The sequence below is a fragment of the Dendropsophus ebraccatus genome, chromosome 11 (genome assembly GCF_027789765.1).
Source record: "Dendropsophus ebraccatus isolate aDenEbr1 chromosome 11, aDenEbr1.pat, whole genome shotgun sequence".
NCBI lineage: Eukaryota > Metazoa > Chordata > Amphibia > Anura > Hylidae > Dendropsophus > Dendropsophus ebraccatus.
In genome coordinates, this window is record NC_091464.1 from 58,824,710 (window position 1) to 58,848,501 (window position 23,792).

General features: G+C 40.8%; 1 protein-coding gene across 3 annotated transcripts in view; it reads left to right on the forward strand.

The window, feature by feature from the left end:
- TMPRSS2 (transmembrane serine protease 2) overlaps positions 1-23,792 on the forward strand; it is a 58,885-nt gene that overhangs the window by 8,944 nt on the left and 26,149 nt on the right. For 2 of the 3 annotated variants that reach the window (XM_069945796.1, XM_069945797.1), the window contains exons 2-13: positions 9,378-9,444; positions 10,797-11,004; positions 12,327-12,413; positions 12,676-12,786; positions 15,290-15,419; positions 15,784-15,894; positions 16,260-16,303; positions 16,634-16,805; positions 18,012-18,178; positions 18,944-19,042; positions 19,282-19,424; positions 19,803-19,955. In XM_069945796.1, the coding sequence (XP_069801897.1) occupies positions 9,436-9,444; positions 10,797-11,004; positions 12,327-12,413; positions 12,676-12,786; positions 15,290-15,419; positions 15,784-15,894; positions 16,260-16,303; positions 16,634-16,805; positions 18,012-18,178; positions 18,944-19,042; positions 19,282-19,424; positions 19,803-19,955 (1,434 nt within the window). In that variant the 5' untranslated portion in view covers positions 9,378-9,435. Of the gene's footprint in view, positions 1-9,377; positions 9,445-10,796; positions 11,005-12,326; positions 12,414-12,675; positions 12,787-15,289; positions 15,420-15,783; positions 15,895-16,259; positions 16,304-16,633; positions 16,806-18,011; positions 18,179-18,943; positions 19,043-19,281; positions 19,425-19,802; positions 19,956-20,596; positions 21,371-23,792 lie in introns of those variants that run through there. The other variant, XM_069945798.1, reaches the window with a different exon arrangement.

Consider the following 23,792-nt stretch of genomic DNA (forward strand, 5'->3'; position numbering starts at 1 on the left):
ATCATAGAAATATGCATTTATGATCTTGATTTTCCTATATACAAGAATATAACTACTATATTACTGCCTCTTATATACAAGAATATAACTACTATAATACTGCTCCTATGTACAAGAATATAACTACTGTAATACTGCTTCTATATACAAGAATATAACTACTATAATACTGCTTCTATATACAAGAATATAACTACTATAGTACTGCTCCCTATATACAAGAATATAACTACTATAGTACTGCTCCCTATATACAAGAATATAACTACAATATTACTGCTCCTATATACAAGAATATAACTACTATAATACTGCTCCCTATGTACAAGAATATAACTACTATAGTACTGCTCCCTATATACAAGAATATAACTACTATAATACTGTCTCCTATATACAAGAATATAACTACTATAATACTGCTCCCTATATACAAGAATATAACTACTATAGTACTTCCCCTATATACAAGAATATAACTACTATAATACTGCTCCCAATAGATCTGAGGTTGGCATTTGCAGGCTTGGACTGGGTGCTGTAACCTTCACATCCTCCTGTATCTGAGCAGCGTCTCTTTTGCTACTATAGAATCGGGCAGACTCATTAGTTTATCTCACCTGTCACAGGTTTCCTTACACATCACTCTGACCCCAGAGGAGATCATTATGTTGTGTACAGACAGATCCTTGGCTGGTTATATTTGGTCTGGTATCCAGTCATCATTCAGTATCCAGCCATGTAATGAGCTGACATGGGATTTGAGTCCCTCCATACTACGGTATATGTAAGGATTATGTGTATGGAATATCTAACAAGACAATTCATTACATCTCATATATACACCTGAAGAGAGGATAATCCTCCACACGCAGACTGCATAGGGCCCCTGTGCAAAAAATTTGCATGGGCCCCCCATAAGCAAACCAGCAGGGGGCGCAGTATAGAAGTAGAAGTCTATGCAGAAGTATATGTAGTGCAATCATCCCCGTCCCCCAGCTCCCTCCCATGCAGCAGGGGAACTCTGTAGTTAACATCTATCCCATTTTTCCTCTTTTCAAATCCATTCCTGGCTTTGGCTTCAAATCTTTGGCAGATAATCTGTCAGATAATCTTTCTGTGTAAATGGACCCTTATGTATTGATATAAAATTTCATCTCCATCACCTTATTGGAGGAATTTAAACTGATCAAAGATCATCCCCTTTGCCTCTCATATGGCAAGGAGAGGGGGGGTCCCGTCGATATGCCATATTAAAGTGGTTATCCAGCGCTACAAAAACATGTCCACTTTCTTCCAGAGACAGCCCCACTTTTGTCTCCAGCTTGGGCGGGGTTTTGCTGCTCAGTTGTTGTCTCTGAAGTGTCCATGTTTTTGTAGCGCTGGATAACCCCTTTAATATTGATTACGATTACTTCTGTAGACCGTTCCAAAAATGAGCAGATCCAGATTTTGTAGGATAAATCATGGTGACAGTACCCTTTAAGCTAGGCTATGTTCACACATGCTTTAACATAGCATTTTCATTGAATTACTTGCAATAATTGATCATATCATTGCAGTTTAGCCATCCTTCATTGTGTTAATGTGATGAACGTCCATTTGAGAACGTACCCTCAGGTCTACGGTCTCCACCCTGTGTAACTGCAACTACTAAGTGTCCTCATTAGAGATTAGCAACCTTACAATAAGTTCTGGTTCGTCTGAACCAGAATTATCAGCATTTGATTTCCCTTGGCTGGAGAATAGGGAGTCCTAAAAAGCATGGATACAGCCATAGGCCATAGGTTGTATCCCTGTTTTCCAAGACTCCCTAGGGCTCCATCCATCTCCGGCCACGATGAGTCAAATTGTTCGGGATTGAGCAAACCCGAATTTACTGTAAGTTTGCTCACCTAAAGTCCTGATAGAAATAAACCAGTTGGTTCTACAGCTGGACAGTTGGCAGCTCCACAAGTTAGAGGATTATTTCCATTTTGACATTTAAGACATATCCTTACAACCCCAGGCCCCTATGGTGAGGTGGCCACCAGCCGTGCCTCCTGATTAGGAAAGACAACCAAGCTCACTGTGTTCTACTATGCCCATGACTCTAATACAAGTGAATAGCTTGTTGTTTCCCTAACTCCCATTCACTTCTATAGGTGATCTCTGCTTCTTCTCTAATCCCGGCCACCTCTGCTGATTCTCTTCCTGGGCATGCTGTTCCGGCAGCAGCCTCGCCACCCTGGGCAGTTTTGTTTGCATACTGGAAATGAAGCCCTAAAACAAAATGTGAATGGGGCCTGAAGTATAGGAAGTGTTTCCTCTGTGACTTTGTATAGTTTGTTCAGTTATCTCTAGAACACAATGTGAAATATTTTTCTGCGTGACGTAAATGTGGCCGTGTTATCTACGCTAACATAAGCTTTAATTGTCGTCCTGTCAGTAAGCCATAATACATCAGGAGTCACTCTATAAAAACATGGTGCATGCTACAAAATGTGCTTATTCATACAGTTTCCCCGCTCTCCGCATCATATTGGAGATGCTGCCATGCGGGTGGAGTTGGTTGAGGGGATTCCACTTTAGGCCTTCAATGTTCGTGAAACACAGAACGTGGGAATAAACCTTAAGGCCTTAGGCCAGTTTTCCATGTGTGTAATAACTGTGTATATTGGATTCCCAGCAGTCATAACAAAAGTTTTTATAAAGATGTTGCAGCGATTGGGCAACTGGTGTTGGTTTCATTGCTTGAGTTAGCTAGCATGATGGTGTAGTAGCTGAGTGGGTCTAGGGTCACTTGGGCACTTGACACAGTAGCCTGGAGTGGTATAGGACCCACCCCGGACACTTTGGTTCCCCGCCGACACGAAAAAATGGTGTAAATGTGTATAAGTGCGGGTGCACAAGAATAGGCCAGAGTCCAACACTTAGAACAGTTTACTTGCAGGAACATAGTGCAATACAGTAGTACTTTAGAAGAAATACAGTTCAGTGCAACACAAGGAAAACAATCCTGAAAGTTACTCAGGTGCTTGCAGTTAAGGTAGAGATAAGGTGATATTAGAGTAGAGGAGAGAGGGTTCTTGAAGGGCCTTGTCCAAATAGACATGTACTCTGCCTGGAACAGTTTGAAGCTTGAGAGGATAGAGAGATAGAACACTTGTACTCACGTTTAGACTTGTGCCTGACTGCTACTCATCCTGTCAGGGTAGTACAAGACTCAGGCTAGTTATCTGGGCTAAGCAGACTCCCGAGACTTCAGTCATTCTGCACTGTGCAGTGGAATACCTTGACTTTCTATAGTAACTTTGTTCCACTGGGGTCAGTTCCTGTGACTGCTGAGGTAACTTCCCTGCGCATTTCAGAGAGGTTCCTGGCATGGACAAGATGATCTTTGTGTGGCTTGTCTCCTCTTGGTACTTTCTAGCATTGCATTGTGGCTGTGTTTCTCATAAGATGAATCTGTGGCTTGCTTGCTTGTGTCCCTTGTGTCCCTGACTGCTACCTCACACACTGTCTAGAGCCAACTAACTACTCACTACACACCTCCCACCAGGAACTCCTTCCTCCAGGGGTCTGTTTAAACCTTCCTGTGATTGGTGGGAGAGAAGGCAGAGGATAGGATAGAAAAATGAGGGAAAGCACTTGCACCTGTGAATGGACAAAGAAGAACATGTGACATATAAACAGATAACCCTTAGTCTCTTTCAGCTGTGCATAAAAACAGTAAGTGTTTTAGTCACACCTAGTTGGAAAAACACTAACTGACGTGGATACTAGACCCCACCTGTGTGAACCTGAGGGAGTTACCATACTTAGGTGCAATAAAGACTTAGGGACCCGTATCTGGTCACTACATTGTTAGATCAGGTCAATATACCTGTAGATAGAAATGAGGTCGTAGGATGAGAAAGCATGTGTGAAATCTTCACGTGTCCGGAAAAAAAATAAAATAAATAATGCTGATAGAGATGAGCGAATAGTGAAATATTCGATTCGAATAGCTCCCGATATTCGACTAGGATCGAATATCAAATCCTACTATAGTCTATGGGAGAAAAATCCTTGTCCAAGACATCTTTAGAAAGGGATGCAAATACCTCTGGAATGCATCTGGGGAAGCAGTATTACAGGGCACGGTATTACCGGGATTAGCGATCCTCTGCAATAATGCCGATTTCTGCAATAGTTAATATTTAATTCATAAAACAAAGTTTCGTTCTAAAAAAAGTTATTTTCATTGTTCAATAGCTTAATTAAAACGAATCCATGCTTTTGCAATTATATATACTGTAAATAAAAAAAGTAATAAATATATAAATAAATATGTATATTTATTTACAGTATATTGCAAACGTATGTATTCATTTTATATTACTAGGCATGGAGGCCTGGTCAAGGCTATGCAGTCCTTGTCTTTATATTTGTCTTCACTTAACATATACGATAAGCAAATCATTCCATACTAGGGAGACTATAAGTCGTGAGATATTAATGCAATCACTATGACTTCTGACCACATAGCTGGAGTATTAACCTTTTCTGGTCCAAGGAGATCAATTGATTTATGTGACAAATGGGTTTTCTATATTGTTAGAGCTGTAAGGTGACGTTTATGGTTCTAGCAGCTGCTGATAAAACTGCTGCAAATAGAGGAAAACCATTTGGTGATCGATAAATTGCTGCTACTGTATATGTCTTGGTCTGTGAGTCTAGGATCCAGACACATTCACTTGTCCTTAGTACTTTGGGCTCATGCACAGGGACTTATGGTGCGTTTACACAGGCAGATTTATCTGACAGATTCTTGAAGCCAAAGCCAGGAACAGACCATAAACAGGGAACGCGTCATAAAGGAAAGACTGAGATTTCTCCTTTTTTCAAATCCATTCCTGGTTTTGGCTTCCAAAATCTGTCAGATAAATCTGCCTGTGTAAACGCACCCTTAGGGGTGTAGACATAATATCTGCATCAGGCTCAGATGCCAGAATCACTTCTTCAGGCTTCATTTATTTTTATAGCCTTGGGAATTGCTGCATTGACTAACATTAGTGGTAGCATTAATGCTATGACCCCCCCCCCCCCCCCCCCCCCCCCAGGCTGGCATAAAGGTATGGCCATGCATGGCATACATATTCTGAGCACAGAATTTCCATGTGTAAAATCTCTGCTGAATGTGTTCTACTTCTGGAAAACCACAGCGTTCCTGCAGGGTGTGGCAAGAATCTGAGATTTCCAAGCATAGTTACTGTGAAATTCCAGTCTAGATATGCATTGTGTATATTGAAGACTTTATATACCTGATATCCTGCAGTAAAACATTTAACTTCACTGGGAATTTACATTTACGTGCTGAGCTCTGGGTATTAACTACACAGAAATGTAGCAGAAATGGCTAGCAATTTGCCGAAACCTCTAAATGATAAAGATATCAATGGGCAGAAGACTTATCGATACAAGTAGTCCGGTTAAATTATGTGCTTTTAATCTAGTTCTACACAATTGTTTTACAAAGGTTTCTTGTTTGCCTGGTTCCCCAATTATCAAGTTAATTACTTGTTTTCATTATGGAACCGTATTTTTGTCATTTGGTAACTGCCAGCTCATGTGCGCATGTGACCCACAGATGAAGACTTTTGGCGAGGGTTTCATGGTCTGCAGGTGGTGTTGAGGCACTTGCGCTGCAACTAATGAAAGTGATTGTGGTCATGTTGCGACTTACAACAGTTGCCTAATCTCTTGCTGGTTTTCTGGTAACTATTGAGTAGCAACTTGTGTGTTGTAATTCGGCCACACTTATTTCCATTGGCTGCGATACACCATATTACAATAAATATGAAATAGTAATTTTTGGCCCCATACGTTGCATGGCCACTCCTAGCCTCAAAGGGGTGTTCCCATCTCAATTTGATTTGGTATGCTTTACCCATAACCTGGATATGGGATAGCAAGCTGATCGGTAGGAATCGTACAGCTTGAGACTCACGCAGTTCGGAAATGGGGACAAAATTGTCCTTGGAATATACAGAACTCCATTTGTTCCTTATGAGGAAACCAAACATTTTCAAGTGAGTGGATAACAGCTTGAGATGGTAGGGACTCTTATTGGGACATTTTATGTCTGACTTTTACACTACAGAAATGTAATATTTTTCTTTTATCTTCTGTTGTTAGGTAATTAACATCCTCTTATGATGTAATGCATGAGATACTGTACGATATATTTATTTTTGCCACAATGCCGAAAACCAATAAAATATTGAATAAAAAAATAAATAAGAAACAACTTGAGATGGGAATGAACCCCTAAAAGGGGTTATACAGCGCTACAAAAACATGGCCACTTTTCCCCCTACTGTTGTCTCCAATTCAGGTGTGGTTTGCAATTAAGCTCCATTTACTTCAATGGAACTGAGTTTCAAAACCCCACCCAATCTGCAGACAACAGTAGGGGGAAAGTGGCCATGTTTTTGTAGCGTTGGATAACCCCTTTAAAGTTTCTTTCGGGGTTTCATGACACCATTAAGAACCACAGCTTTGGTTTGAAATGTGTAACAACCTTCCTAGAATGGGTTTTAACCAGGACAAGTGCTGGATATATCTCCTGGAAATCCCTAGCATTTCCTAACCAAGATAATCCCTTTAAAGGGTGCATGTTGGAATTGATTCCATCACAACCCCTATTCCAAATGATAGGACTCATGCATGGTATTCTGCTGCCGTGGGATGTATCCATTGCAGTGCAATATTCTTGTATTGACAGCATGCCGCTCTGCACAGGTATTCATTGTGACAGGTACCCTATGGCACTGCCTGATTGCGCAACTTTACCACTTATACAAGTAAGTGGGGGTTGGCCATAGCTGACCACCCATAATGGGTTTTTCTTCACAGGCACTTCTGGGTCACAATGTGACCCCATTCATTTGTATGCGTTATGGAATCACATAACCGGACAGCACAGTGTTTCCTGTTCGTAAGACTGGGAATCACTGTGTCACCATTAGGATAATATGACTCCACATTAGTCTTCTGAAATTTCCTAGGTGTTAACCAAATATGAAATTATATGCGGGTGAGAAGAAATTTGCATCTGCTTTTCATTTTATGAGAGCAATACATTTGCTGCAGGCAAGTTGTTGGTTTTATGTTTGCTTTGTCCCATGTAGGCGTTTGTTTGTTTTCCCTGCCAAGCGGTGAGTTATTCCCCTTTGTTATACATATGTCTGTGTCAGCAAATTGTGACAATATCCATTCAGTATGTCAAGGATGTTAATCTCTTTTCCGTCTATATGGTATTTGGCATTTACTTTATAGGGATTTTTTTTTTCTACTTTACACCAGTTTGATAAATCTCCCCCACTGAGTATGTTAGAAAGAAGGAGGTAGATTAAAGGGATCAGACTACACATAATGTGTTTGTAGTCTGTTACCATGGAGACACATAGGTCTGCATAGGATTAGATTTTTAGTACGGATCACAGGCTAGTAGTAACAACAAATATTTTGAAAAATTAATTCTACAGAATGTTGGAAGCGCTGAAATTTTAAGAAATTCAGAACTAGTTTAATTCTTTTTTTTTTTTTTAAGATTATTTCTAGAGATGAGCGAACCTCGAGTATGCTCAAGTCCATTCGAACCCGAACGTTCGGCATTTGATTAGCGGTGGCTGCTAAAGTTGGATAAAGCTCTAAGGTTGTCTGGAAAACATGGATACAGCCAATGACTACATCCATGTTTTCCACATAGCCTTAGGGCTTTATCCAACTTCAGCAGCCACCGCTAATCAAATGCCAAACGATCAGGTTTGGATAGACTTGAGCATGCTCGAGGTTCGCTCATCTCTAACTTTCTAAAGTTAATGTGAATGTGAAACATAAATGGACATGTTCTTGTTCTACTTTATCTCATGTAATATCTCCAGTGGATATTTATAATACTGGTATGTTAGGAGGCAGTGAGGTCTGTGTACTTTGTTCTTGAAAGATATTTTCTTTTTAGCCTTGTTATATTATTTATACACTTTATTTTCAATTTGTCAGTTTAAGTAAAAAAAACAAAACCTTGTCATATGGAGACAGTAAGGAAACAGATCTGGCATAAATCATCTCACTCAGGGGAAATGCTTGGGTCAATATTTGTTACCCATTGACAGGTTACGACTCCTCCACCTCATATGTCATTTGGGTAATTGGTAATTTATTGAACATTTTTATGTGGTGAGCCGCCTTTTATTATTGACCTATATATCTGTATGAGAAGAACTTTTTGTTAGGCAAGGATTATCTTTATGATTCCACCATCCATAGACAAATAATTCTTTGCAACTAAATATGAAACCACTTAATAAAATAGTTGTGTTACCAAAGCTCCAGGGGGTATTCCTATGCAATGCCCATGGTGGTAGCTATGTGCCTCCTCCTGGTAATGTTTCTCCTTGTGGAAACTACCAGCTGATGTAGCGAGTCTTATAGGCCAGGCAATGCTTCCTGGGGGAAAGAGCTATACTATACTTGCATATTAAGAGCTTTACTTATGGTTAGCTTAAGGGGATATCCGGAAAGCTGGAAAGCTTCCACCGTTTCTGCTCTCCAGCGCTCTAGTTCCTCCATCTGCTCATCCGTGCTGATACTTAGGCAGACAAGAGGGGGGTGGGAGTATGTTGCAAGCACTGCGCGCGGGTGAAACCACCCTGGCACTCAATGTCCAATAGCTGCCTGATGTCACAGCGACATTGGTAACATCCGGCAGCTACCGATCACTGCCTGCAACACGCAACAGGTAGGACCTGTCCTACTCTCCGGATATCCCCTTTAAGAGTGAAAGAGGGTACTTTCACCTTCTAGGCCCCATTTTTGCAAACAAAAAAAGGGATTTTTTTTTCTTTTTTCTTATAAAAAAATCATTCTCTGTAGGATCAGATTGGTTAAAATCCAACCCCTAGATCAGCTCTATTGAGTAACTGTTGGCCCATGTAGCAGGTCCATCAGCTGGTACAAGAGCTTCTTTGATGAAGATAAAGGGATGGAGTGGAAGCGTGCATGCCGATCTTCCATTCTTTTCAAAAACAAGTAGTCCATGTTTTTGAGATCATGTCCTTAAGATCTCTGCTCCGTTTTGTGGAATATACTACAAAGTGTCATTGGGTCATGTGACCAGTTCACCTTTTATGTTGTCTTTTATTGTATTTATAGACACCTGAAGGTCCTTCCTAAGTCTTAACATCAGTATATAAGGAGGCATTACATTCTATGGTGCATAGGGAGTACTAACATTAGAGGTATACCTTGAAGCCCCTATAGAAAATGTTTACAGGACCACCACCTACCATGTGCAGTGACCTCTCCGACCCCCAATGACTTGTCTAATATCAATGAACGTTCTCTTTCAGGGCACATGAAGTGAAGACATCGGATGCTGTAGTTTCTTCTCCTCATCACATTTCAGACATGTATCCGGTATGTCATATCTATTACTTTACAAGTTATACAACGATTTTCCACTAAACAACAAAAATTAAAGAAGCCGCCCGTCAGAAACAGTATATTAGTTCTTAAGGGGGGGGGGGGGGGGGTCTGGTTTAGGAAACCCAAGATCATGAAATGACCCTGCAGCTGATCAGTAGACAGGGCAGACGTTCTATTTTCAGCAGCAGTCTATGCATGGTGAACATACTGAGGAACAAGGGGGTTGAACTGAGCATGGAGGGGCCTGAAAGTTGCCCGGAAGTCAGTGACATAGGAAAGACTAACATTCCCTATACACATTTATCATGTAATTTACAAGTTATCACACTGGGAATCGCATAACGCAGCGGCATGGAGGGGATGTATGGATGCAGCTGAGCTGGGATGAAACATATGACACTGTAGGAAAACCTAGGGATAAGTCAGTCTTAGTACATTTATCAAGACAGATTTTCATCTGCTAGAAAAAGATAATAACGACTCTCATTAAACTAAGCAAAATTTAGAAAGTTGAGAAACTGATACCCAGCAGGAAATGATACTGTAATGATGCAGATATTGCACAATGCATAGTGTTAATCCTATATTTAATGAACATCCGTTTAAGTAGTCACTTTATATAGGCTGTGCACCTTCAGCAAGGCAAAGGGCATAAAGCCCTAATCCTCATGGTGATAATGTAACTATTTACTCTTTTTAGTTTATTTTATGATTAATGAGTAATCTGCTGGAATGAAGGGCGAGCAAATCAAAGCGTCAGCAAACGCAAGACTGAGGTTTAAATTAACAGGAAGGCATAAAGCCACCAAGGCATACAGCCAGAGGGTTCTACATATAGTCAATCTAACCCAAAAATATCAGGGCAATAGTTAAATCTACACTTAGGTAAAGTTGTAATAGCTGATTGACTACTGATCTGCTTAATAAAGAACTAGAACTACATCTTACTGGAAATGGGACATAGCTGCAGTACCAGCAACAACCACATGGGTGGTGCAGCTACTGGGTATAGAATAATAAGGAAGCAATGCTCCATACCATCTGTGGCTGTGTCTGGTACGGCAATCCTTGAAAGAGACTTAACTGCAGTACTAGACCCTTCATTCAGCTGATGGGCCAGGATTGCTGGTAGTCTGACTTCCACCAATTACATATCTAAATCTTTGCATGGTTCCTATTGAGATCTATAAAAGATATTAAAAATGATTCCCACAGTCTAGTAAGGTCATTGGCTATAAGAGGAAATAGACTTGATTCTGCCCTTTTAGATCAAGGGCCGAGGGTACAACTGTAGCCTTCACCAAGACTCAAAAATTAAATAAAATATTCTATGTTTCTCACAGAATGACCCACCACCCTACTATGACAATAATGGGTACCAACCAGAATACAGCAACATCTATGAAAACCAAGTTCCACCCAATGTATATCAACCGTATCCTATTCCCCCACCATATGTATCCCCAGTGCCGCAGTACTTACCTCAGGTGGCTTCACATCAGACTGTGGCAGCGGATCAATATGCAAACTCCAAATCATGGTTTTCAATAAGTAAGTATACAAATGGTAAACATAAATGTTTTCTTATTTATGTGATTCTTAAAATAAGGTCATATAGGAAAGCCTAAAACTACTATAATACTGCTAAAGAAAAATTAACACTCATTCTATACAATAATATAACTACTATATTACTGCTCATGTATCCAAGAATATAACTACTATAATATTGCTCCCTATATACAAGAATATAACTACTATAATACTGCTCCTATATACAAGAATATAACTACTATAATACTGCTCCTATATACAAGAATATAACTACTATAATACTGCCCCTATATACAAGAATATAACTACTATAATGTGAAGGTAGATAGAGCTAGTCTGCACTGCTACAACGTTAACCCCTACTGGACAGGGCAGAGCGTAGATGTGTCTTGCATGGAAACAACGGGGTGCTCAGCAGAAAAGGTAAATACAGTGCAGTATGCGGGAGAAATTCAAGCACTCACCGTTGTTATCTTCCAAGTCTTTATTACGTAGAGATCATAGCAGGGAGGGGATGGTGGATCAGAGGAAGGGAGGAGTCCCGAAATAGCTATCCCAGGTGATGCGCCTGCACCTTCACTGATCCACCATCCCCTCCCTGCTATGATCTCTACGTAATAAAGACTTGGAAGATAACAACGGTGAGTGCTTGAATTTCTCCCGCATACATAACTACTATAATACTGCTCTTATATACAAGAATATAACTACTATAATACTGCTCTTATATACAAGAATATAACTACTATAATACTGCCCCTATATACAAGAATATAACTACTATAATACTGCTCCTATGTACAAGAATATAACTAGTATAGTACTGTCTCCTATATACAAGAATATAACTACTATAATACTGCTCCTATATACAAGAATATAACTACTATAATACTGCTCCTATATACAAGAATATAACTACTATAATACTGCTCCTATATACAAGAATATAACTACTATAATACTGCTCCTATATACAAGAATATAACTACTATAATACTGCTCCTATATACAAGAATATAACTACTATAATACTGCTCCTATATACAAGAATATAACTACTATAATACTGCCTCCTATATACAAGAATATAACTACTATAATACTGCCTCCTATATACAAGAATATAACTACTACAATACTGCTCCTATATACAAGAATATAACTACTGTAATACTGCTCCTATATACAAGAATATAACTACTGTAATACTGCCTCCTATATACAAGAATATAACTACTATAATACTGCTCCTATATATAGCAATTGAGTTTCATCAATTTTGCATTGAAAGATGTTTCTTTGTTTTTGCCTTTAAGGTAGGCAGAAGATTACATGTATAATCATCTCCATCCTCTTCACGGCCGCGGCCGTCATCATCGCTGCAGTTCTCTGCTGGTATTTTTGTAAGCAATCATTTATGACTATATCGTATGAGCAATCATGTATACCTGTTCGGCTCTAGGTCTGTGTCAGTAACAGAGGGCTCTGATTACAATAAATAAAGTTTTTTTTTTTTTTAAATGATTGGACACAGAATGTTACACCGTATTCTGACATTCGTTTTATATTATGGTTTGGAAACAAATAAAAGTTATAAAATAGCATAGATCTGTCATAACTTACTGAGAATCCCTATAACTTTACCTCTTTTTAATTTCAATTTAGTAACTACTCAATGTGAAATGAGATGTGGCACCTCGTCGAGCTGTGTGCGAGCTTCTCAGTGGTGTGACGGCACAGAGGACTGCCCCAATGGAGAAGACGAGGCGTATTGTGGTATGTAACACGTAAACTGGCATCATACACTGGGTTACTACAGAAAGTGAGGACATACTGTAGCTTAAAGGCATTTTCCAAGATTAGAAAAACTCACCTGCTTTCTTTAAAATTTACATTCACTTATGTCCTCAGGTTGTGTGTGTGGTATTACAACTTGGCTCTATTGACTACAATGGGAATGAGCTGTAATACCACACACAACCTGAGGACATGGGGGTGGCGCTGTTTTTGGAATTGTTTCTATTTAAAAATCCCCAGTCTTCAAGTACTTATCAGCTGCTTTATGTCCTGCAGCAAGTGGTGGATTCTTTCCAGTCTGACACAATGCTCTTTGCTGCCTCCACTGTCCAGAACAGGAGAAGTTTCTCAAAGGGGACTTGCTACTGCTCTGGACAGTTCCTGACATGAACAGAGATGGCAGCAGAGAGCACTGTGTCAGAATGGAAAGAGTCCACCACATCCTGCAGGACATACAGCAGCTGATAGGTATTAGAATATTAGAGATTTTTAAATAGAAGAAATATACAAATCTGTATAACTTTCTGACACCTGTTTATTTGAAAGAAGAAAAAAAAATTGCTGGAGAACTCCTTTAAAGGTGTTTTCCCAGATAAGAAAAAGCTCAGTCTCTCTTGTGTGTGGTATTACAATTCACCTCCATTCACTTTAATGGAACTGAGCTGCACACCTAAACTGAGGACTGAGTGTTTCTGATAGATAACTGCCATGTTTTTCTAAGTCTGGATAACCCGGAAGACCTTTGCCTAGTCCAAAAATATTGAGCCCCTGATTTCCTCCTGTTACTTAGATATCAGGATCTCACTATATGGCTGACTGTACTTTTCATAGACTAGTCAGATGGGTAGCAACCTTATAGCAGAATGGGGGGCGAATGCTCGGCTCAGGGAGGCGCTATGTCCTTTCCTGTGGATCAGGGATAAAAAGCTGAGATGGGATTACCCCAGCATTTTGTTGTAGCTATATAGCGGTGTGATGTGTGCACTATATGGTAGTATTATATGGATACTGTATTATGATGGATAGAAATGAGTGAATTTACAGTAAAACCTGAAGCTCGAGCAATGGCTGTCAAATAGTTTTGTCTAGAAAACTAGATCTGCTTTCCAAATAGAAAAGTCATCCCAGACTCGGAGCACTTGGAAAGCGTGCAACCAGGCGGTGGGGAAAGCAAATCGTATGCTGGGGTGTATAGCTGGAGGTATAACCAGTAGGAAGAGGGAGATTGTGATCCAGCTGTATAGAGCTCTAGTGAGGCCACATCTGAAATAGTGTCCAGTTCTGGAGACCTCACCTAAAAAAGGACATTGATAAAATAGAACGGGTCCAAAGACGGGCTACAAAAATGGTGGAGGGTGTGAGGAATAAACCATATCAGGAAAGACTTAAAGGACAACTCCGGCGGGACCCCCCAAAAAAAAAAAAACACAGACACACACAGACACCATACTCACCATCCCTCCGGTGACGATCGCCACTCCATTCGGCCGCCGTCCGCCTCACCGTCACCTGCGTCCGCCGTCCAGCGATGTCTCCTTCTTCCGGGTCCATGAGAGAGAAAAGGCTGCCAGCGCGCTTGCGCACCGGCAGCCTTTTCATTGGCTGGAGCGCATCACATGGCTTCCAGCAAGCTCAGCCAATCAGGGCTGAGCAAGCTGGAAGCCATGTGATGCGCTCCAGCCAATGAAAAGGCTGCTGGTGCGCATGTGCATCAGCAGCCTTTTCTCTCCCATTCACTCTCAATGAAGACGCCGAGGAGGAAGAAGACCCGGACCGCCCCCAGCTCTGACATCACCCGACACCAGAGAAGAGGACCGTGACGACCGTAATAGGTAATGTATATATTCTTTAACTTCCGGGGTGGGGGGTCGGGGGTCGGAAAGTGGGGGAAGGGGGCCAGACCGGGTATTTAACCACATTACAAAGTTATATAACTTTGTAATGTGTGTTAAATAAGCCAAAAAAATTTTTCGCCGGAGTTGTCCTTTAAGGATTTGAATCTGTATAGTCTGGAGGAAAGAAGGGAAAGGGGGACATGATGGAAACCTTTAAGTATGTTAAAGGACTAAATAAGGTTTAAGAGGGGAGTGTTTTTAGTAAAAAAAACAGCTCAAGAACAAGAGGACACAGTGAGAGGTTAGTTGGGGGAAAGATCAGAAGCAATGTGAGAAAAAAATTATTTTACTGAAAGAGTACTAGGTACCTGGAACAAACTTCCAGCAGAGGTGGTTGGTAAATCCACAATAACAGAATTTAAACACGCCTGGGATAGACATATCTATCCTAAGATAATAAGAAAGAAAATGCTAAAAGGGCAGACAATCTTCTATGTTTCTATGGATTTACTTGTTCTAGAGAAAACTAATTGGCAGCCATTGCATTTATGGTGAAAATGTACGTTTCTCTAATGGTGGATTTATCTCCTGTTAACTTTTTAATATTTGTATCCACTAAAGAAGTCTTTCTTCCTTCTTTCTTCCAGTGCGGCTCTATGGCCCAAATTTTATATTACAAGCCTATTCGCCGTCAAAGTCTGCATGGCTGAATATGTGCTATGATGACTGGCAATCGATGTACGGACCCAAAGTCTGCCAAGCCATGGGCTACAAGACGTAAGTGGGGTTACTGCGTCTTGTCATTTGGGGGTCCTAATAGTTCTAGTCCCATCCGGCTCTTGGAAAAACACCTGCAACCCTATTGGTATGCTGTACATAAATATACTACAGACCTATTTCCTTATGCACTGAGCTCCCCCTAGTGGTGACTGCAGCAATATTCCATGATGCATGAGGATGCAGGAGTTCAGTCTGGCCGTCTTCTCTTCATGGGTCCCATAGCAGTGAATATGCCAACAACCATTATAATAGTAACTAAACTCTGTGCCCTGTATAGGTCCAATACAAAATCCCTGTCCTGTTACTGCTGCCGAGAGAAATAATAATGTATTATATATGCTTTTTTCTCTTTTTCCCTCAGGTCCAGTTATTACAATTTCTTCCTGGAGGCCGTGACATCAGATTTAAAAGCGTTCGCCAGTATTAATACCAGCGTGTCCTTTACCAAGTTATATAGGAGTATTAGAACAAGGTATGGTATCTACTCCTATCTATCTCTCTATCTCCTATCCATTCATTCATAGATCACAATCCATAAATCTTGATCCTGGGACACTAAATCATTTTTCCTATGTTCTTAAAATCTCCCACCGCTTTGTGTATACAGCCAGCCTAATCATGCAGTTTTGTGTTACTTTGTCCTCTTCTCAATGTTCTATTTTCCCGCAACGCATAGGTCTGCTTATACACAAAACAGTGGCAGTATATGTAATATATTATATATATATATATATATATATATATATATATATATATATATATATATATATATATATATAATATACACTGAAATTCTATTAGGGTTTGTGTCAAATACATCATGTTTTTGCTTTGCAGGGATTATTGTCCATCTGGAAAGGTGATCTCACTGAGATGCATAAGTAAGTCAGTCTGTGATGTGTACCCTACATTGACTATGTCTTCTATTACCAGTGTCAAACCTGTGGACCTCCAGCTGTTGCAAAACCACAATTCCTATCATGGCTGGACAGCCTTAGCTTTAGCTGTCCAGGCATGATAGGAATTGTAGTTTTGCAACAGCTGGAGGGCCACTAGTTTGGCACAGTCTCCTGTCTTCCCCTTTCTTATATGCTGTGTGTCACAGGTTGAGCCAACAACATGACAGTCCACAAGTTAGCAATGAAGATCACATTAAGTAACCAAACTCCTTGACTGCCTGTTATGAATTGTTAGTTTTCCTTCTTCTACAGATTGTGGCCTGTCAACCAAATCGGGAACATCTAGCAGAATAGTTGGCGGAACAGCAGCTAGAAGTGGAGATTGGCCGTGGCAAGTGAGTCTGCAGATCAGGCAATCGCACGTCTGCGGCGGGTCTATTATCACTCCAGACTGGATAGTCACAGCAGCACATTGTGTGGAGGGGTAAGTCCGTATATCAGTTGTGGGTTTACATATATACAAGGTACGGGAGGATGTATACATGGGACTTTTCTATTCTATTAGAGACAAACCATTGGGGGAGAACTTCTGCTACAGCCGGTTGCCTTACAGACAGACACATCTGTAGAAGGATGAATGATGAAAATGGCTGAAGATTTTTTTATATATATATATATATATATATATATATATATATATATATATATATATATATATATATATATATAGACTAGGAGCAAATGAAAGGGAGGTGTTAAGGGAAGAAATACTGAAATTAATGTTTATATTAAGTATTCCCTTAAAGGGATTGGAAAAAAACACGTCCTCCTTCTTCCAAAAATAGTATCGGTCTTATCCTCAGTTTGGGTGTGGGCTTTACAGCTCAGGTCTATTGAAGTGTAATACCACACATATCCTGAAGACGGGGTGGCGCTGTTTTTCTAATTCTGAATAACCCCTGTATTACAAGCTCCAGCCTTTCTCACTACCAGATACTCAGATGATCAGCCAATGGTATTATCCTGTTAATGATTATACGTTATACTTCATGTGTTGAATGATCAGACAGGCGTCGATGGATATGCAGGTGTTAATAAGTGAACCATAAGATCAGTCAACAGCAACTGGTCTAATAGGTAAAAGTTTCCAGATGCTCAATGTTATATGTGTTGATCACTTTAAAGCAGTAATCCAGGACTAGAAAAACATGGCCACTCTATTCCAGAAACAGTGCCACTCTTGAGTTTGGGTGTGGTATTGGCCCTTAGTTCCAGTGAAGTGAATTGAGCTGAGTTGTAATTCCACATACAACCTGATGACAGGTCTGGCGCTGTTTCTGGAATAAAGTAACCATTAGGGATGGTCCGAACCCGCCAAGGTTCGGGTTCGGCTGAACCTGAACGCTCGGCATCGGATTCCCGCTGTCTGCCCGCTCCGTGCAACGGGCGGATACAGCAGGAAGAACGCCTGGAAAACTGGGATATAGCCTATGGCTATGGCTGTATCCCAGTTTTCCAGGCGTTCCTCCCGCTGGATCCGCCCGCTGCACGGAGCAGGCAGACAGCGGTAATCATTGCGGAGGGCTCGGGTTCGGACCATCCCTGGTAACCATGTTTTTCCAACCCTGGATAACCCCCTTTAAGATATTTTATTCTGCTATAAATAATGGCGTTACTATTTTCTTCTCAGGAATTACGCGTCTGCCTCGATTTGGACGGTCAGCGCAGGATCCATCGATAAGTCATTCGGTCTGATGTATTCTGTGGAGAGAGTCATTGCTCACCCGAATTATAACACTGAAACAAAGGACAATGACATTGCCCTCATGAAGCTAAAGAACAGTATAACATTTACTGGTAAGGAGCTGATATGATCTGCCCCATAGCCCTGGTACCCGAAAACAGTCCCGGGCAACCTAATTTTAATAAAGTCTTAACAAAAAAATTTCATACTAAATTTGCTCCTCCTCAACCCTTACCTATGACCTCTTTTAAGAATGTTTTTGTACTGGGAGAACCATTGGGAAAAGCAAGAACTAAAAACAGGATCACAATGGAATGACAATATACATACACCATCTACTATGTCTTTAGCCCTTATGCAGACCTCTGTGTCTCCATAGGAACAGACTACAAAGAAACCTTGCGTAGTCAGATCCTGCAGATTTATTCCTATGCTAGCATACATTTGGTAGGTTACATAAAAAGAGAAAATATGAATGCAGGATTAGACTACACAGGGTTTTTTTGTGTAGTCTGTTGCTATGCAAACCACACAAAACAGATAATATGGAATGCTAAACTTTTTTTTTTTTTTTTTAGAAGTACTGCAGGAACAAAAAATCTTAGTGACGTAGACATCTGTGATTAGAAAAACACAGCTGCTCGCTCTAAAAAAAAACAACAACAAAAAAAAACAATAGTGCCACAGGTTGTGTGTGGTATTGCAGCTTAGACCCATTCACTGTACTGGAGCTAAGCTGCAATAATAGAAATAATATGCGCACAGGGGTGGTGCTGTGTGAAAAAAAATAAAACAAGGAACCTCAAAAATAGTTTTGATTAAAATTATCTTTTATGTTTAAATATAATACGGTATATAAACCCCTTTTTTCCCTGCAGCAACTACCATCAGGCCTGTATGTTTGCCCAATACTGGAATGCCATGGACAAGTACTCAGTCCTGTTGGATCTCAGGATGGGGTTACACAAAACAAGGAGGTAAGTAAAATTAAGTTGGCTTAAAGGGGGTTTCAAGGTTGTGCAGCTCTTCCCAGCCTGGCACAGTACTCTCTGCTGCCCCCTCTGTCAATTTAAAGAATTGTCCAGAGAAGGAGAGATTTGCTCCCGCTCTGGACAGAGGGGGCAGCAGAGGGCACCATGTTGGATTGGAACTGACTTCTGCTGGGGCATGCAGTATTGGAAGGGTGGAGGTAATTTTCATGTATCTACCCCCACAGGGACAACATCGAGTGTCCTGATGGCAGCTCCCATTCCTTTGATCAGCTCTACGACTTGCAATGGTCCTTCTGTTTACAATGGAGCCATCACGTCTACCATGATATGCGCTGGCTTCCTGGCTGGAGGAGTTGATACTTGTCAGGTAAGATCTTTTTGATGACCTGAGCAGCACAAACTATGTACAGTTCATGTTATGACTACTGAGCCACTAATACATACTGGTCTGTAAAAAGGGTGTGTATACTTTTGCAACCCATTGTTTTTACTGCCCTGAAGCATCTAAAATAAGTACTTTTCTAATAGTTCTTCTTAAATGTTTACTCACATACAGTTAATACAGCTCTTCTGTAAAGCTATATCTTTCAATGGGGAGAGGCTGCAACCAAAGTGTACACTGCTATAGATGGCATGTGGGGAGAGAAGGGATTACTGATGCACTGGGCTCTCTTTCCCCCTATTATGTATTCCCACACTGCAGAGCATTGTCATGCACCTAATTGTTTCTTTTGTGTCTCCCCAGGGTGACAGTGGGGGTCCTCTAGTCACTTCTACTAACAGTTTATGGTGGCTTGTTGGAGACACGAGCTGGGGGTCTGGATGTGCCCAACGTAACAAGCCTGGAGTCTATGGGAATGTCACAGTGTTCTTAGAGTGGATCTACAAACAGATGCAGGTGGAGTAGAATTTAATTTCTGTTTCATTGCATGCATTGTTGCTAAAATGGTTACTGCTCTTTTTGTGTAAATTGTCTTTTACTAACATTTCCATTTTCAACAAAGCCTACTACTCTTCTATGAGCAGCCATTGGAGGGTTGTGTCTGCGAACGTGAATAGGGCTGAGCTACAATACTATCACTTATACAAACCCTTTTTCCGCCATTGACACCAATAGGGTCGCTCGGTGCGCTTGAGGGTGAGACCAGCGCCCCCATGTGCACAGATATGTCCTCCTCTGAGTGACGCGCCCCCTTTTAAAATCAGTGCACTAAGTGTCCCTCCAGTGCACTGAGTGTCCCTATTTGCATATAGAGAAATCGGTACAGGTAGCGGTTCAAAAAATGGACGACGCCAAGAGAATCTACACACTGGTGCCGATTTAGGTCCTATAAAAATATTTTTTGGGGTGCACAGCTGATATTCTGGAATTTACCTCAATGTACCCTTAGTCTACCCAATGACTTTAATGGACCAGATGCAGTCTACTAGAAACTATTTATTTTTCCCAATGTATACCAAATGCAAGAAACATGACTTATGTGTTTGTCGTGATTTGAAACCGATCCCCTAACACTATCCCTTATCCTTCCCTTGCAGACTTACACATGACGGTGTGGTGCGATACCCCAAGAACCCCATGATTGTATCTATTTTATACTATATTGCCACAGTGTGACGGCCCTCAGGACTTTTCTATAATTGTTACGGGTATAAGAGCCTTCACTGCACAACAGGATGACGGATGTGCATAGATACGTCAGCGCTATATAGTGCTCCCTGTATATCTATCTTCTGTCTGGTTGTATATAGCTGTACATTTCCATAATCCTCAATGGTTTTACTCCATGTGCCATTCGGGAATTGCGGTTGTTGTAATTATGTGACAAAACTTTGGCTGGTGCACTGACTATATGTAATATCAGGTGATGTCTAAGGACTTTTTTATATTATTAAACTGGGTCATAAAAAGATAAAATTTGCTAATCTATAGATTTAGCCTTATGCCAAATCCTGGGAACACCATAATGTACTATGGGTTACAACGTTGTCTACTACCGCAGAGGCTGTACTGTCATTGCAGGAATCCTTACACTTTTTTGCACATGACCCATGTAGCCAAAACCTAATAAGAATATAAGTTTGTAAAAGTTCGTCCATTAAAGGATATGTAAAGTTTTTTTAAACTTTTTTTTTTTTTTTATTGCCCCAAAACTTTTCTAAAAGTTTTGATTAAACAATTATTTTGTGTGTACAGGTTCAGCGTAGATCCCAGATATAGACCACAGCCAGAATGACTAGTGCTGTGTTAAAGGGGTTATCTTGTCTATGCTTGGGATATGTCATCAGTATATGATCACTGGGGGGGGGGGGGGGGGGGGTTCTTACTCCCATCATGCCTGCGGTCAGCTAACCAGAGGCTACTCTACAGCCCTTGTACACAACTGATCAATGGTGGAGCTGGGAGCCAGACCCCATAATAGTCCTATTCTGGGAGTATAGCATACATTTTTAAGAATTGGTAAACACATTTAAATAGGCACTGTCACTTTAAAAAAGAAAACTTTTAAAATGTAAAAGGTTTAATTGCTCGAGGCCTGAGTGTTTAGAGGGCTAAGCGCATCACTTCCTGTTAGAGCTCACAATCTATATGGTAAGGCCTGACTACTATATGAGGGACTTAACTACTATTTGGTGGCAAAGAGAGTGCCTAACTACTAAATAGGTACCTAACTACAGAGAGGGGACCATACAACTATATGTTTTGGCATGGGAAGAACATACAAACTCCTTGCAAATGTTATCCTTGGTGGGATGTGAACCCAAGACACCAGCGCTGTAAGACTACAGTGCTAACCACTGAGCGACAAAGCTACCCTTCAATAGAGTTAGACTGAGAGCATAACAAGCTGAGTGCTTCTCCTGGCTGTATCTATTGATTATGGAGTCTCCACACCCAGAGCCTGAACAGAGACATTATACTCCTCTTCTGTATTCAGGATTTTCAGTCAATGATATTTGTACCATAACTCGCCCCCCCCCCCCCCTTTGTATATATTTGTGCTTTTCTTGCGTGTTTCTCATGTTTACTTTGTTATTGTCATTTCATGGTCTGTTGTGCCTGACTGCTGGACAGATGGGTGACGGCGCATTTCATACCTATATACATACAGCACAGGGGCTCAGTCACACACCCAAGTGCTTTAGTGCCATATATTCTTTGTGCCGCCATATGATATAGAGCAATAAGTAACATTCAATAGATCATGCCACAATTATTTTTTATCCAATTGTATATTAATTCAACAGGAAAAGCTCCATAAGAAATAGGTGGATATATAGGAACAGTATAGACCCATAGACTCCTATAGCTGCATTACAGCTTAGAACTTGTACTGTATGGAGCCATAAATCACTCCTGCATAATACCCAATGGTGAGGGATAATTTCCCTGGAGTGCTGCTTTAAAGTAACCCTGTTAGGTAACTTATGCTGCTATCTGAGAGGAGGAGAGAGATGAGCTGTGATATAACAAGCAAAGTCAATCCTAACTGGACTCCTATACCAGACTGTGAGAGTCCTGCCCCGCCCACTCAGTGATTGACAGCTTCACCTAAATTAGTGTGTGTCCAGAGAAGGTTGCCAATCACTGTGAGTGGATGGGCATATTTAGCATTTTCTTTAGGTGAACCCATTGCTATGACAGAACTCTTCATTACAGCATCAGTGTGATGATACCCTAATGCCTGGGATGGACACTATATTGCACATTGTATTCACTTATGAACATGTTACCATGTGTGTACCTGCTATTTCATATGCTCATACTGTGCAGTCTTGGGAAAACACTGCTGCTTTCTTCTAGAAACAGCACCACATCAGTCCACAGGTTATGTCTGGTATTGCCGCTCCATTAAAGTAAATAGTAGGGAAATGTAATACCGCATTAAACCTGTGGACATGTGAGGAACTGTTAATAATTAGAGATGAGTGAACCTGGAGCATGCTCGAGTCCATCCGAACCCGAACTTTCGGCATTTGATTAGTGGTGGCTGCTGAACTTGGATAAAGCCCTAAGGCTATGTGGAAAACATGGATATAGTCATTGGCTGTATCCATGTTTTCCAGACAACCTTAGAGCTTTATCCAAGTTCAGCAGCCCCAGCTAATCAAATACCGAACGTTCGGGTTCGGATCAACTCGAACCCGAACCCGGTTCGCTCATCTCTATTAACAATAGAAAACATGTTTTTCTAATCTTTTAGCCTATGGTGATTCATCAAGTGACTCTATCCAAGCAGAAAATGCCTTATTTTATGCTCCTGTTGTGTACTTTTATAGTTCATGTAAGGGGTCTGATATAGTCGCCACCAATATTACTTGATTAGGTCTGTTATAGTGATGAGTTCTCTTCAAATAAAAAAAGTTGCACTGGTTAATGCAGAGTATAATAAAAGAACTTTTGTAAGATTTTCTTTCCCTGTAAGTAGCTCCACACCTATCCATGGAGTGTGTCTCCTATTACAAACGTAAAAAGCGAATTCATGTAATTCCCTATACCACCCATGGACAAGGGAGGTGCTGTTTTTTAAAGGGAGTGTACCACCAGGCCCAGGCAGAAGCACTGGAGGTGGGCCGACCCACCCTTAGTGGAAGGAAACCCTAGCCCCTCTATGATAGGGTTCCATTGATTCTAATGGAGTCACGTGATGGAGGGGCTGGGGTTTCTTCTCACTAAGGGTGGGTCAGCCCGCCTCCAGTGCTTCTGCCTGGGTCTGGTGGTACAGTCACTTTA